At 34.1% G+C, this 16,893-nt stretch overlaps 1 protein-coding gene across 2 annotated transcripts in view; it reads right to left on the bottom strand.

The window, feature by feature from the left end:
* The window catches only part of PPFIA2 (protein tyrosine phosphatase, receptor type, f polypeptide (PTPRF), interacting protein (liprin), alpha 2), a 542,959-nt gene that overhangs the window by 138,791 nt on the left and 387,275 nt on the right, over nucleotides 1-16,893 (bottom strand). For both annotated transcript variants that reach the window (XM_011994387.1, XM_011994388.1), the window contains exon 11: nucleotides 15,074-15,190. In XM_011994387.1, coding sequence (XP_011849777.1) covers nucleotides 15,074-15,190 — 117 coding nt within the window. The remainder of the gene's footprint in view (nucleotides 1-15,073; nucleotides 15,191-16,893) is intronic.

The raw sequence follows: 16,893 nt of genomic DNA on the forward strand, positions 1-16,893 counted from the left end.
CTTTTTTTCATGATGGTGTTCTTTGAATGTCAAATGTTTTTAATTTTAAGAAAGTCCAGTTTGTCATTTTTTTTCTTTATGGCTTGGGCTCCTGGTGTCATTTCTAAAACATCAATTCCCAACAGAAAGTCACAAAGATTTTCAATTTTTTTAAAGCAGTATATATATATATATTTGAAATTACTAATTATCAAATGCAATATGTTATTTTAAATTTATATTTTGTATATATTTTAAAATATATATATTTTTACTCATTCACAAATATTTATTAAGCACTTACTTTGTGTAAGGTGGAAGATAACAAGTTTTAGAATTTTTTAAAAGGTGATAATACATTTCTGACATCAAAGCAATTCTATCAAGCAGAGAAGTAATACACAAATAAGCAAGTATATGCATTGCAATAAAGTATTATCATAAAGTTTTATTTTGCTTCATATTTATGTTGTGGGAACAGACAGCAGAGAATATCTTTGTGATATTCTTTGAGTTGGGTCTTGAAAGATTAGTTATTATATTTCAAGTAAAGGAAAGGAGGGGAGTACTTATTCTAGGAACAGAAAATAACATGAGCAAAGGGAGGGGAACATTCCCTGCAGAATAATTATAAGTTGTCCTGTATGCAGAGCAGAAAACCTGTGCTATAAGGAAATGGTAAAATATGAGACTTGAAAGGTAGGGACAGCATTGATTATGATGGCCTTTGTTTTTCCATACTGAATAGAATAAACTTTGGGTACCAGATAGAATGACAGAGAGCCATCAAAGGTGTTTGAATAGGGAAGTAACATGTATAACTTTGCAGGTAAACTGTTACTCTCTCATCATAAACTTGGTAATTCAGATAAAGCCTTTCCTATCGGTAATGGACAATTTTTGCTTGTTTGTTCAATATCCATTTTTCTTTTTCCCCCTTCCTCACAGTTAGGGTTGCCAGATGAAATATAGGATGTACAGTTAGATTTGAATTTTCAATAAACAATGAAAAACTTGAGTATAATGATATCACATGCAGTATTTGGGTCAAGCTTATAGTAGGGGAATTGATTATGAAAAGAAAGCATTGAGCTAAAACCTGCAACACAAGCATAAATCATGCAGTTATCTGGCAGAGGAAACAGAAAGATCAAAGACAAAGTGATACAAGTGGGTTTATGATTTTCAAGGAGACCAGTGTAGCTAGAATGGACTGTATCAAATAAACCAAGAGGGTGGGAGTGGATATAGATGGAAATATGATGTATATTCTTGAGATCATTTTAAGACCGGCTTTTGCTCAAGGTGATATGAAAACTATAGGAAGGTGTTGAGCAGAGGAGTGACATGATTTCACTTACATTTTCAATGGATTCCTCAGTCCTCTTATAAAAGACAGGACAAAAAAAATGAATTTAAGAAAATGAATTAAGAGGTGAAAGATTACATTGGCTTAGACCACGGTAGTAGGACTAAAGGTTATAAAAGGGGTCATATTCTTTGAATGGATTGAATGTGATATGTGACAAAAAGCATAGACTCAAGGATGACTGCAAGATTCATAGTCTTTGATTAGAAAGATGGTGTTGCAATTTTTTGGGAAGAGAAAGTCTGCAGGAGAAGCAGATTTGTGGTTAGGATGGGGAAAATCATGGACTGGGTTTTGAAAACAAAGTTTTAAATGACTAGTTAGATGTCAAAATAAAGGTGTCAGGCAAGCTACTGTATAAGCCCACAGTAAAGAATAGTGAGTATATGGATGTTTTCTGCAAGCAGTTACAACATTGGATGAGATCACCTGTGGAGTGAAGTAGGAGGTCGTCAAAGATGATTAAGAATGTCTTTGTAGAACTCTCTTCAATTGTTACTTTATCAGAAAGGTCTTTCACCCCTGCCATATTATATATTTACAAAATATGTTTGTTGTCTTTCTCACCTACCAAAATATATATTCCTAAAATTGTTATCTCTATTAAAAGTTTAAATCTTAACTTACATATTATTGTACATTAACTGCAATATAATTATTGTACTTGGCTGTCAAACAGACTTTCCAAACTCAATATGTTTAAAACCTGTGTTCAGAACGTGCTTCTACTCCAAATATGTTTTGCCTTAATTCATCCGCAACTCAATTCGTAAGAACTCCAGTTTTTCACTTTCTCCAAAAATGGTGGAGTCATCCTTGAGTTCTCTCTTTTTCTCCCATCTTTTATACAATCTATGAGAAAAACTTGTTGGCTTTCTTTTCACAAAATATGTGAATGTGACCCACTGTCATGACCTCCATCATTGTCACCCTTGTCTGTATCATCTATTCTCCTTTGAATTACTGTAACAACCTTGTAACTGGTTCTTTGTTTCTAACTTTGTTTCTTATTTTCATTCTTACAGCAGTCAGACTGATCCATGGTGATCCTGTTACATTGCAGTTAAATCAATATTCCCATGATAAATGTTCATAATAATCAGAAATATAAAAATAGCTAGGTCCCACATTACAGCATGAAATAAACATGTTAATGGTTGATAGAGAAAAACATTCACCTGTCAAATTCTTAAATAATCTGTATAGTTTGAAGAGATGAGATGCATGTATATTGAGTTTATTTTGTGTATATAGAGTTTATTCTTTTCTTTAGAGAAAGTCATCAATTGAAAGTTTTCAAATGTTTTGTTACTGCTGTTGTTGTTCATCTATAAAATAAAGAAGTAACACTAGAGTGGATCTTTCTTCTTGGATGAATTACCAAGTAGTCCTTTTAGATGTGTAAATATAAGTCAAGTAGGCTCCCACACCCCAAGGAAGAATATTTAATAGAACCCTGACAAAAAGTGTCTCTTCTACTGTGTCTTGATATTAAGAGAGTGGAGGGGGAAGATATTTGACGTAACCAGGAAATTTCAGGAAGGAGAGGAAAAAACAGATTACTCCTCTTTCAATTGTGAAGTTCAATGTTTTTCTAAATTCGCTAGTAGACTGACAATTGACTAGATCACAAGGAGCTCCAAGAGTCCACAAGGAGCTCCATGAGTCCACAAGGAGAACTTACCATGAGGGAAGTAAGAGTATGAACTTGAACTAGGGTCCAACACCCAGTGGTGGTTCTGGCATGGAATCTGGAAGACCTTTGACTCAGTCATCTTGATGTAGTTGGGAACATGAATATGAACCTAAACTTCAACTGGTAAAATTTGGAGAATGGAAAATTATTCTGGAAAAATCACTTTGGTAGAGGTTGTCACTACTGCTGGTGGAACTTCCAAACTAGGCCATTTATTGGCACAGGATGGTTTCATTTGGCCTGTATGTCAGTGGGTTATTGCAATGGTTCATGGATGGTATTTGATTTTGAGGGAACACTTGTTTCAAAAGTGATACTTTGAGGGTTAAAAATATGCAACAGCATTTTTTAAAATTTTACTCGCTTGTTACTTTGTCACATTTTCCAGTTATCTTTTCATGAATTGTAAACAAGCAAACAACAACAAAAACAAACAAACAAACAAAACACCTTTTTGGTCTGATCAAGTTTTGAAAGTTTTTAGATCACTTGGACAGAACAACATTGGTCTCAAGGGGCTGGTACCAGACTTACTGTTACTTAGACTACTTGAGCTCTCATATATTTTAGATAGTCAAAAAAGAGTTCAACTTACCTGTATCCAGGTCATAAAAATTTTATACGTAAAGAATTGGTGTTAGGCATAGAAATAATAAACACTAATCAGGTACAAGAGAGTTTAATTTCTTTTCTCTTTTTAAAAATTTCATTTCTGTCAGAGAAGCATGCATACAATTAAAACAAACAAACAAAAAATCAAGTTGTTTATCCCTAGGAAAAGAAAAATAGTTCCAAAAGAATATGTGCCATCATTCTCAGCAAACTAACACAGGAACAGAAAACCAAACACCGCATGTTCTCAGTTATAAGTGGAAGTTGAACAATGAACACATGGACACAGGGAGGGGAACGTCACACACCAGGGCCTGTCGGGGTGTGGGAAAGCATTAGGACAAATACCTAATGCATGTGGGGCTTAAAACCTAGATGACAGGTTGATAGGGGCAGCAAACCACCATGGCACATGTATATCTATGTAACAAACCTGCACATTCTGCATGTGTCACATAACTTAAAGTTAAAAGAAAAATCTGTCAATGAAATCCACTACTTTTGAAAGGGGAGTATATCGTATTCTGTTAATACCTCTTAGAAAACTTGTAAAAGAAATTCCAAATCTGATAAAAGGTATCTACCATTTACTACAATAAGCATCACATTAATGAATAGCATTATTATTAAAGTCTATACTTTTACAAGCTTTATAAGCCTTAGACAATAATAAGAAATGAAAACTGAAAAGGAAGAGAAGAGAAAATTAAATCCTCCCAATTTGCTTAATTACTGAGAAAATACCAAGAGTATAGCAAACTCTTAGAACTGACAGGTTTGCTAGTTTGCTGGAATCCTTATCAATATTGGAAAATCAATAGCATCATTATATGCCAGTATTAATTTATTAGGAAAAACATATAAAGGAGATAACAATTACAGTAACTATAAATGCCTAGAAATAAACCTAATCATCTATAAGAGCTCTATGGGAAAAATTAAACGATTTTATTGAAGAACATAAAATAATACATAAATGAATGGAGACATAAGGTATATGTACACATGGTATAAAACAGTATACAATAAAGGCAATAACCTCCCCAAGCTAATTTATTAATTTAAGCAATTCCAGTAAAAATCTTGTTGGGGCACAGAAAACGATTCCCCCAAATATGACTTTGGCTTCTTGAGTGCTTTGAAAATTGAAAGGCCTCAGAAATAATCTTTAGAATCAAATCTCTCTCTGACCTTCCTCTCCTCCCTTTTTCTCCCTCTCTCTGGGATTCCCTTATCTGGCTAAAAACACTTCTTTCCACAAGGAATGTAATTGTCTTAAGATTCCCCTCTTCAGGAATCCTGTCAGATTAACCACTAGAGAAGAGGAGAAATTGGGAGTCGTCATGCCAAGACAGACTTATCATCTGTTCTTCAGAGGACAGCTCCCAGAGATTACCCAGGGGATTTAATCTGCATGATAAAACAATATTTGTTCCTGCGCAGTTTTCCCCCCTTACTTTCCACTAATTTGTCGGTCCCACCCAGTTTCCAAAAAGAATCATTTGCAAAATGTGTGCCTCCTGAATCCGTACATATCTCCTATGTTGAGAATATTTTAGTATCAGCCCTCTGGCCCCTCTTCCAGTCTAATACTTTGTAAATGGCAGTTATGTCCATATGCATGCTAAAATAAGTTTTGTATGTCTTTTTTTGTACTAATCTGCCTTCTCTCAATTCATTTTCAGCAAACTTTTAGAGGGCAGAAGAAAATTTTCTCCTTGGCCCCTACAATCTTGACAGGGTTGAAAAATGGAATTTGAAAAGCTGATATTATGATTAAGCTCTCAGAATCAAGATGTATAAAGTTAATAGTTAAAACAGTGTGGTATTTATTTCTTATTCTTGAGCACATAATTATTAAGTGTTCATCATGTTCTGGGAACTATTCTAGGTACCTGAGTTTCATTAGGAATAAAACAAGGATCCTAACATTTATGGAGGTTATTCGCTAACTGGGGTGGCAGACACTACATTACAGACATTATAAAGAAGTAAAGTATATAAATACATACTGTGTTATAATACATTACTATGTTGGAATATATTACAACATTTGAAAAAAGGCTGGATGGATTTGAGGAAGTTAGCCATGTATCTGGAGGAAAGGCATTTCAGACAAAGGAAAGAGGAAATCAAAAGTCAACAAGAGGCCAGTGTGGCTGGGGTAGATTTGGATATGAAGTCAGAAGATAAAGACAGTGAGATTTATGTAGAGCCTTGTGTAAGTGGAAAGCAGTTGCAGAGTTTTGAGCAGATGACTGATGTGTTCAGATATATGTTTTAAAACATCACTCTCGTATCAAAGTATCACATGAACCATATAAATATAGAATTAGAATATATCCATAGACTCTTTTTTTTTTAAAAAAAAAAAAAAGGAAATAAATTACTCTGATTCATGCTGTTTTAAAAATAATCTGGAGACGGCCCATGGGTGAAGCAGAGAGACCTCATAAAAGGTGATTGATTACAATAAATCAGCTGAGAGATGACAGTGGTTCCCAGACTGATCAATGGAAGTGGTAAGATTCTGGATATATTTTGAAGGTAGAGTAAATCAAATTTCTTTATAGTTGGATGGGAGGTGTGAGAGAGAGGGAGGATGTAAGAGTAATTTCAAATTATTTGCTTGAGCAACTGGAAAGGCAAAGTTTTCATCATATAAACTGGAGATGATGGATCAAGTTTTGTAAGGGAGGATATCAAATAGGTAAGTTTTTGATATTTTAAATGTGCCATGTCTTTTAGATATACAAGTGGAGATGTTCAACTGTGGCTGGATATATGCATTTGGTTGTAGGGTCTGAACTACAGGTAAAGATTCATAAATTATTAGCATATGAATAGGATGAGATTGATTGGAATCATGGAGAGAGTGTAGGCAGAGAAGATGTGCAGAGCTGAGCCCTGGGGTGAAGAAAGGAAGAGAAAAAGAGAAGAAACTGAGAGTCATCATGCCAAGACAGACTTATCATCTGTTCTTCACAGGTCAGATGCTCCAACATTAAGAAGTCAGAGGGAGGAAAATAGATGGAGACATAGCCACTGGTAAGGTAAGAGGAAAGTGTATGATGGAATAAAACGATTAACTATGTCAAATACTGCTGAGACATCAACTACAGCAAGGCCTGAGAATTGGCTTGTATTTAGCAATATAAATTTAGTGATGACTGTAGCAGGAGTGGCTTCTGTGCTGTCGTGGGGCAAAACCTTATTGAAATAGGTTTATAAAGGAATTTAAAATGTGGGGCCAAAAGATATATATTTTTTTTAAGTTAGGGGAACTTTGTATATTATAAGAATACAGTAGACCAGGGGTGCCTAGAGTCTAGGCCATGGATGTATACTGGTCTGTGGCCTGTTTGGGACCAGACTGCACAGTAGGAGGTAAAGGTGTGAACAAAGCTTGATCTGTATTTACAACTGCTCCCTATTGCTTGCATTACTGTCTGAGATCTACTTTCTGTCAGATCAGTGGCAGCATTAGATTCACAAAGGAGTGTGAACCCTATTGTGAACTGTCCATGCGAGGGATCTAGGTTGTGCACTCCTTATGAGAATCTAATACCTGACGATCTGTCACTATCTCCCATCACTGCCAGATGGGACCATCTGGTTGCAGGAAAACAAGCTCGGAGCTCCCACTGATTCTACATTGTGGTGAGTTGTGTAATTATTTCATTATATATTTCAATGTAATAATAATATAAATAAAGTGCAAAATAAATGTAATGTGGTTGAATCTTCCTGAAACCATCCCCCATCCCACCCCCAGTCAGTGGAAAAGTTATCTTCCACAAAACTGGTTCCTGGTGCCAAAAACTTTGGTTACCACTGAAGTAGACAAAGAAAAAAAAATGATGGCAAAAGAAAAAGCAGTAAAAATTGCTGGGAAAATATACTTGATTAAATGTGTGCTGAAGACATTACACATGGTATAACAAAGTTTTCTTTGAGTAGGCTTTTTTGAAATTTTTGTAAGCTTCATGCTCACTCTGATAAACTCTTCCATTCTCTTAGAAACATGGACAGGTTTAAGACTTTGCTTAAAGTAAATAATCTTATATTTTGAAATTCATAAAATTAGGTAGTTTTACGCTGCCTTTCCCTCCATAGTTCACATTTAATCTTTATTTACTTGACCTGTTTATCTCAGATCCCCCTGTTCATGAGCTATGTGACTTTGAGCCATTGATCCTTGCTCTACAAACCTCACAGGGTTGTTGTTACAGAGATCAAATAACACAACTCATGTAAAGACTTATACTGGTTACTTATCTCATTCCTAAAGACCTATAGCCCCTTTGTTAATGAGGTTTTGAGGCAAGTTTGAGAAACAATTTGCCTAACTTTAAAGGTCAAGAACTAGCATTCCTTAATTCCATATTGAGGCATATCCAGTAGAAAGCTCATTCTGGCATGGGCTATTTCCCTGTGGATAAAGAGCATCTCTGGAAACATTACATACTGCGTTTCTTTCTTGACGCTCGATGATATTAAGAGTTAAAATATAAATACTGTAGTACTTATACGAGTTAAAAATTGTACAGAACAATATTTCCTAAGGTTCTTCTCCTGGAAATTTCATTTGCTGGGGGAGTGGGTCCCATCAAATACCCATTAAATTTCTGGGGAGCTTGTGTTTTATGAGAAATGATGAGATAGATAAATTCTACCAAAGTGAGAAAATAAAATTAGGTTAATTGAGGAACTTCTGAATGAAAAACTTAAAAATTCTCCTGGCCTTGCTTAACAGATCAGACAAAACAAAACAGAGGAAAAATAACTTGTTCTTGTGTACATCACCAAAAGACAACAGATTCCTTGGCACAAAATGAACCCTCCAATTATGTTAATAAATAAAGGTTAATGAACAAATTTCCAGTCAGCCAGTCTTTTAAAGTCTTTGGAAATATCCTTCTTCAGAAAAAAAAAAAAAGTTTATTCTGAGTCCCTCAAATTCTCATTATACTTATTATTGAAGACAACAGAGTCGATTTCACTTCATCTTTCCATCTAATAAGGTCTTAGTTAACACACAATAATCCAGTCACTGCTCCCCGAGAGATTTGTTTTGAACCTAATGAGTTTCCACACAGCATTAAAAGATTTTTATTTTTGCCATGGCATATAGAAGATTCCAGACCTTTGGTTATGTGCTTCCTCTCCAACTCAGCCTCTAGAAAATTGATATAACTTCATGTATATATGGCTAAGCCACAGAATAGCCTAACCCTACTCTTTTGGCCCCTTTTCTAGCCAATCTTTGAACCACTGGGCCAGTCCAGTCCATGTATATCGTTGGACCTATTCTTTCCAAGTTGGCAAATTCATAAACTCCATTTGGTTTGGGGTTTCATTACTTGACAATTCAACTGAAGAACAAAGGAGAATCATGCAAGTTGTTATGTTTTATTAGGAATTAGAGTACAATATATGGGATCAATACACAGAAGAAAATATTCTGTGAGTGCAATCCAGTTGTAAATAAGCCCAATTATAACTATTTTTGAGAGAGGGAATCAATAATGCATAAAATGAGCTACAGTTGACAAGACTGAATCTTTGAAAGAACGGTTGTTGGGAGTAGTTAACATGTATTGAGGAACACATAAAAATTAACAAAATGTAGTCAATATATTGTAGACATGCCTGTGGATGATGACTTTTAGTTAGAATTTAGTAAGAATCATTAAAAGAATGGCATTAGTGATAAATGATGCTTATTGGTATTTTAAAATAGGGTGAGATATATTGATAAGCCAAACTTTTAACTGGACAGCTGACAGGTTTGCGTGAGAATGTGCAAATCTTCATACAATGATATCTCAATATTTCACAATAGCATGATGGAATGAAATCCTTTGTCTTCACTGAGGATCACATTGCTCAGAGAGCTATATTGGCTTGTTCTAAGTACCTATTTTTGTCATTGGTTGTTCATTCTAAAACAGCATTATATTGCTAAAAGTCTACAAAACCCTTAATTTTGATAAAGGCATCACTTTGGATCAATACCCTTCATGAACAATAGTTCCACAGTGAAAATACTAGACAATTATTTATTAAATGTACCCATCTAAGGATTATTCTTGCCACAGATTCTTCATTTTGCTTTATGTACTTTTTGTCCATAATTCTTCTATCTGACAAGAACTAAAGAACTGAAAACATGCAAACAAAAATCTATTTCTGATTTTACATTTATTCAGCTTTCACATTTCCATATTACTGTTGCTTAAATTATTATGTTGCATTTTATTTTAATTTAGAGAACAGTCACGAATAAATGTCAGATTCAAAGAGGAGAGAAGAATAAGAGCAACAACTTTAAAAAGGAAGCTTTAACTTAAGTTCACTTAGTAATTAAGCTCGAAGTGGGAATGATAAACAAAGAGGCCTGGGAGGCGAGAAGAGGCCAGCCAGCTTGGGAAGAACCTCACGTGACATGCCAAGGATGTGCCTCATCTGTTGTAAGGTCATTGAAGAGTCAGTCAACTCCACTCTTCGATCTGTGAAGAACTAGTGTCTCAGTCACTAATACATGACATGTACAAAAATTCACTGCATATAGTTAAGTGTGACTATCGTTTTGTGAAAGCTTTTTCATATTGTTGACTCCTTGTATTTCTCAGGCTTCAGTTCAAATCCCACCATCTTAAAAAGATCTGCCTCTTTAATGTCTTCACCACTCACCTTGTACGGGTCCCTTGGTCATATCTACGCCCTTTTACACTGTGTATATTTGTTTATTGCCTATACCCTCAACTATCTTATTCATCATTATATTCCCATCACCTAGAATAGGGCCCATTTCCTAGTACCTTTAATAAGGTTGCCACTAAATATTTATTTGATTGAAAACACAGTATTAACAAATAGAATAAGCATTCATTGCTTGTATACAATATGCCTAAGATGATGTAATTTATTGAATATAGTGTTTCTATTCTTATAACTCTAAGTTGGCAAGACTATTTTATCTGAAACTGAGACTCAGGAGTGTTAAAGGGTAAGGTTAACACAGCTAGTAGTTGGCAGAGATAGGAACTTCAAACAAATCGCTATTCCACATTGCCTCTCTGACACCCCTCAATGAGGATTAATTAACCTTATTTTTAAACTCAATATTATTTTTGATAACACAATATTTATCATGTTTTATGATATTAATTTGGGTATGTTTATTTCTCACTGTAGATTCTTACCAAATTTATTACAGACTATATCTTCTGAATCTCTACCATATCTAATATTCTACTGAATCACATCAGTTAGCAAATATTTGCAGTTGAAAAAATAATTAGAAGTACAGATTATAGAAGTAACAAGCATTATTATCTCCTTTACAAGAGCAGCATGTTTACTTTTAAAAATTCACCAATTAACTTCCATCTAGAAAGAAATAGGAAAAAGTTATTAGAGCCCAGTTCTGAAAAGGCGGAATTTAGTGTTCTGAAAATTTGTATTATCCTGTGAATATTTATATTCTTCTAAAACAATCAATTACATTTAAGACCACACAGAAATATTTAAACTCGTTTCAGTTAAGTGTTTTTTCTTTTCATTGTTTTCTTTTAAAAAGGTTGATAATAATTACCAGACTTTTCCATGAATAATAAGGCCTATTTCAGAGTGTGTTTTTATGAGATTATTTTTGTCAACTATTTTGTCAAACATTTCTTAATCCACTGACATAAAACATCTTCTGTTGGCTAATCACCCATCTTGACTGTGTAATTTAAATAAATTAACTTCCCTAAACAAAGGGTAATCCTTCCGACTAGGATTTAGAAGTCACTTTCTTAGCTCTATTAATATCTAAAAATTGTTTTATGTTTTTGTCTTGATCAACCACTTTTCAATTTACACACTAACATTACAATCATCGTTGATAATCTGCCAAAATAATATTCTCTTTTCTTTTGTTTGAATATACCTTTTTAAAAGTTCTCAATTAAAAAAATAAGTAATAGGCTTTAAATTACAATACTTTGACAACTTGTTTTATGGCATTAATATACCTCGAATAATCATGTCATGGAGGATGATTTTGATATTAAAAATGCTCTATAATATTTTATGTGTATAACTTGGAAGTATTTATATAAGGAGAATGAAAATAATAATCAGGATACTGTTGTATGTTTTATCAAGAAATGTCAGGTAAAGAAATGTGGTATAGCTGAGCACGGTGGCTCACACCTGTAATTTCAGCACTTTGGGAGGCTGAGGTGGACAGATTGCTTGAGCTCAGGAGTTCAAGACCAGCCTGGGCAACATGGTGAAACTCTTGTCTCTACAAAACATACAAAAATTAGCCGGACATGGTGGCTCGCACCAGTAGTCTTAGCTACTTGGAAAGCTGAGAAGGGAGGATTGCTTGAGCCCAGGACGGGGAGGTTGCAGTGAGTCAAGATTATACCACTGCACTATAGCCTGGACTGTCTCAAAAATATGTAAATAAAAATAAATTTAAAAATGTGACATAAATAGAACTAATTATTACAACACTTTATTGGATCATCCTGAGAAATCAATCACAGGATTAATATAAATTGAAACACAGTTTACATATTTTTAACTTTAGACTAAATATATATGACATATTGTACATATTTTAGGTTCACACTAAAGGATATGGGCATGATATTATGCATGATAATAATATATAATTATCCTAAAGCATTTAGAAATCACTCTTCTTGAAATTCAAGGAAACTGAAAAAAGGAAATGAATACCAGTAATATAATGTTAAAAAACCGTTAGTTACACCAACACAAGAAGTGATTGACTTAGCATTGGCACACAATTTCTTTTCTCCACTGGCTGAAATGCCTTCCCTAAGAACTGGAAGTCAAAGAAAGTTAAAGACAAGTGCTTTGGGTCACCAATGACTCAAAATCCTCTATATGTGCACTTATATCTGTGAAGATTAATAGAGACAAATATCAATTATGCGTAAATCCTCATTCTAATTCTGTAACCAGTTCCTGAAAAATAATCTGTCATAAACTGTCTTACATTCTCTAATGTCTGCATATTCAAATATTTAGTGGTTATATTGTTAGAGTAGGTAGTTAGGCAACCAACAGGTGATGGTCAGGTGGCTACTAAACTCTCTCTGTAAAACAATTATTGGTTGCTGCCAGTGCCAGGGAAAGACAGTCTCTAATAAATAGGAAACATCTGAATCTGGTGATCAGCAGTTTCCAGATAAGATCTCAGGAGTCGGGCGAGTGGACTCAAGCATGAGCACTGAGAAGCAAAATGGCAGCGTTTAACTGGTATAGGAATAGAACATTCCTCTAGGAACACTCAACTGCTAAGGGAAGAAGGCCTCCAGTGAGCATGTATACAACTTGAGTAAACAGGCTGTGCATGTGGCCCCTCCCAAGTGCTGACACTGCACATGCAGACAGACCACTGCACATGCAGACAGCCCACCCCAAGGGAAGAATCAGGGGAGAAGTACCACAACCCCAGAAGCATGCTAGTGTATAAAACTCCAATTCAGAGGTCAAATTGCACACTTGAATCTCTTAAGTTGCCCATTTGGCCATTTTCCAGCTGTACTTTATTTCCTTTTGTTCCTGCTCTAAAACTTTCCTACCCTAAAACTTGCCTTTGTCTCTCCCTTTGCCTCATGCCCACAGTCAATTTCTTTCTTCTGAGAAGGCAAGAATTGAGGTTGCTACAGACCTGTATGGATTTGCTGCTGCTAACAATATCTTGATGAAACAATATTTGAAAAAAATATATATGTGTGAGCATTCCCTGCCCTCCCCCTCCATAAGAAGAACGCTGTAAGTATGAAGTAATCTGGTAGAAGATAAACAAAATCTCAAGTTGTTCATGTCTGAGAAAGGTATATTTCTTCATTTCTAGACTAGATTAGCATAAATACAGCATTATTATAGAAAACAATAATTTGTAGCCTGCTATGAAAAAGACTGGATGACCATAAAATCCATTTTTATAACGAACCAATTGTGATTCTATAATTCTCTGAGGAGAGGTATACTACTAATGACATAATTAAAATGAAAGAGCAATATCAAATTACATGTTGGTTTCCTAAACTGAGTGTAGAGTGAAAATGCCTTATTAAAGAGCTTGGTGGTATATCTACTGAAGCAGTATCAGTTCATTTAGTTGAAGGAAAGAGAAATAATTTTATTCTAATCTCAGATACAGCTGATGAAATACGTCAAATTGTAGTTTACATTTTATATTGAGCTTAAGATTTATATTAAATACATGGCTAAAGGCTAAATTTGTGGTCTTATATGAAGATCTGTTCATTTGTCAGCCACCAGAATAGAAGCTTCTTTCTGGAAATTCATCTGATTTATTTACTTTATTTTGCTTTTCTACTTGAAGGAAGAAACATAAGAAGTCCCTCTATTTTTTCTAACCACATAAGTAAGGAAATGATAAACTTAATTTATAGTAAGAATTCTAATGCTATTTATTGTATTGTCCAGTCACTTGCTTCTTAATGGCTAGGTTTTAGAAACTCTTGACATTTTCAATTACAGCAATTTAGCTAGCTGATTCATGTGGTCTTCATTTAGGAGCTTAAGAATCCAAAGATATAACTTGTTACAGGCAAATGATTCTCCTGAGTTTCCAACACAGGATGTGTGAATGCCTCTGTGTAATTTTCATCTGATTCTGGACCTGCCAATAACTTACCTTCTTCCTCTTGTGTTGGAAAGAAGTGGTCCTGCACAGAAACCTTTTGTCTTTTGCTAGTGGAGCAACAGAGTGCTAATTTCCTTTGAGTGAGACTAAACTTCACCCAAAGGGAGAATCATTGCATTATAAAAAATGGTAAAAGTCCCATGACTTCACATATCATTTTGTGTTATCTCTCATTAACAAGAGTACCGCTGAGGCCTCAAACAATGCAGGAAGAATACCAATCAAATAAAAGTTTACCAACAATTTTTGCAGTCATAAACAACCAGTAAGTTACCAATTGTATATTATATCACTTACAATTCAAAAGTGTCGTTTAGGACTTAAAATAGTCCTGCCTATATATGTACTTATATGTATATGCCATATATACACACACACAATGTGTGTATGTGTACTTTAAATTATATTATTTATATATATTATAAATTCAATTCTATATAACTGAAATACTTTTAAGAGAATCAATTAAAAGCAGGTAAAAAATTCAAATATGTGTATATGCATACACACAACATATACACATACGTATTATATTTAAGAGAATCAAAATAAGAACAAAAAATGGGAAAGGAAATCATCATAAACCTTGAACTTTTGACCAAAGAATCAACAAAAACTAAAAAATGTTCATTATGTGGTTTTTATATTTCCTGTCAAATGATATAAGAAGTAAACATTTCCATGTAAGAGCATGTGGTGTGTGTCATACCTTCTCATGGACTTTCTGTCCAGGTTCCATCGCTTCAAGATGTTCTGATTCTGTGGATCCCTCGCTTGATGCCATTTTTCTTTGTATATGAACATTTTGTTCACGCAAGGCAACAATCTGCAAAATAAAAGCACTATGCCTTTAAAGTCTAAATAGAGCATAAAATAAAAAAAGAAAATGAATTTACTTCAATGTGATTAAGAACTAATGAACACTAAAAAATAACCAGAAAGTGAACATTACATTTTTGAATTATTATTCAAAATATATGTTTAAATGTAGGTCACCATTTTGAATAATATTTATAAAACTTCATAACATCTCTGCCAAGAAGAGGTTAAAGCACTGTGAAATTTACTTAAGAAAATATTTTCTAGTTGGAAGTGCATCTAAATCAATGATGTATTTGTATTAATGTGCCGTTAATTCAGAAATTTTTTTCTAAATTAATTTATAGGATGTAATAAAAATGTTTTTTGGTCCTATTTTTAAAGTATACAAGGAACATAAATAAAAAGATTGAAGGTTGAAGACTATGAGCACAGCAATTTCGCCTACATTGATAGCCCATCTGCAATTTAATATAAGCAGATACATAGCTGGACTTAAAAAATATTTTGTAATTCTGTCATGAACATGTATTAAATTTGCTTTATTATTATAATTTTAATGTCAATTATTTTACCAAATTTAATTAATTTGCAAACACAAATTCAGAAAGCAGTTAATTCTTGCAAACTTTCAGCTCAATTTTAATGACATAATTATTTCAATTAAAAAACAAATTATCAGGTAGTTACAGCATAAATGATCATAGTAATATATAGAGTGAAAAATAGTGCTTCAGTCTTTTTAAAATGGCATTTAAAAATACATTTGCTATATATATGTATATATATACATCACTTTGAAAATATTTTACATTATATTAATGCTGTAACTTATTTATTTCATGGCATATTTTATTGTATTATCAACTCAGGTATTAGTCAATATTAGTTCTGGGAGAAATAAATGTACATAGTATTTAATGCACAATAAGATCTGAATAATATTAAACTTACATGTGGAAATTACAAGACCAACATGTCACAAGACAAATAATCATTAACTGAAAAAAACATGGTATCAAGGGGTTGGGTGTTTGCCCTGCTACCTGACACTACTTCAATGCCGTATCTACCACCATGTGTCCATGACATCAGCTGATCTTGCTATATAATCTCTGGTATTTGAGCATTTGGTATATCCTTTTCCTGTTATATGTTCTTCTCTCTCATATAACTGTAATCATCAAATAATTGGCTCCCTCACTATTACTCTTGTCCATCTACAATCTATTATCCACAAAGCAGCCAGGTACATCTTTCAAACTTAAATTATATTGTGTAACCCCTCAGCTTTCTAAGAAAATTAATGTTTGGCCCGGCGCGGCAGCTCAGGCCTGTAATCCCAGCACTTTAGGAGGCCAAGGTGGCCAGATCACTTGAGGTCAGGAGTTCATGATCAGCCTGGCCAACTGGTGAAACTGGTCTCTACTAAAAATACAAAAATTAGCCAGGCATGGTGGTGGGCACCTGTAATCCCGGCTACTCAGGAGGCTGAGCCAGGAGAATCCCTTGAACCTGGGAGGTAGAGATCACAGTGAGCCGAGATTGTGCCACTGTACTCCAGCCTGGGCGACAGAGCAAGACTCTGTCTTAAAATAAAATAAAATAAAATAAAATAAAATAATTTAATTTTTTTAAACTAATGTTTTCCCAGCTTATTTAGCCAAAATTTAAACTTCTTAACAAGGTCTATACTGTCCTATTTGAGCC

Source organism: Mandrillus leucophaeus, unplaced genomic scaffold, assembly GCF_000951045.1.
Source record: "Mandrillus leucophaeus isolate KB7577 unplaced genomic scaffold, Mleu.le_1.0 Scaffold455, whole genome shotgun sequence".
In the NCBI taxonomy this organism is placed as follows: domain Eukaryota; kingdom Metazoa; phylum Chordata; class Mammalia; order Primates; family Cercopithecidae; genus Mandrillus; species Mandrillus leucophaeus.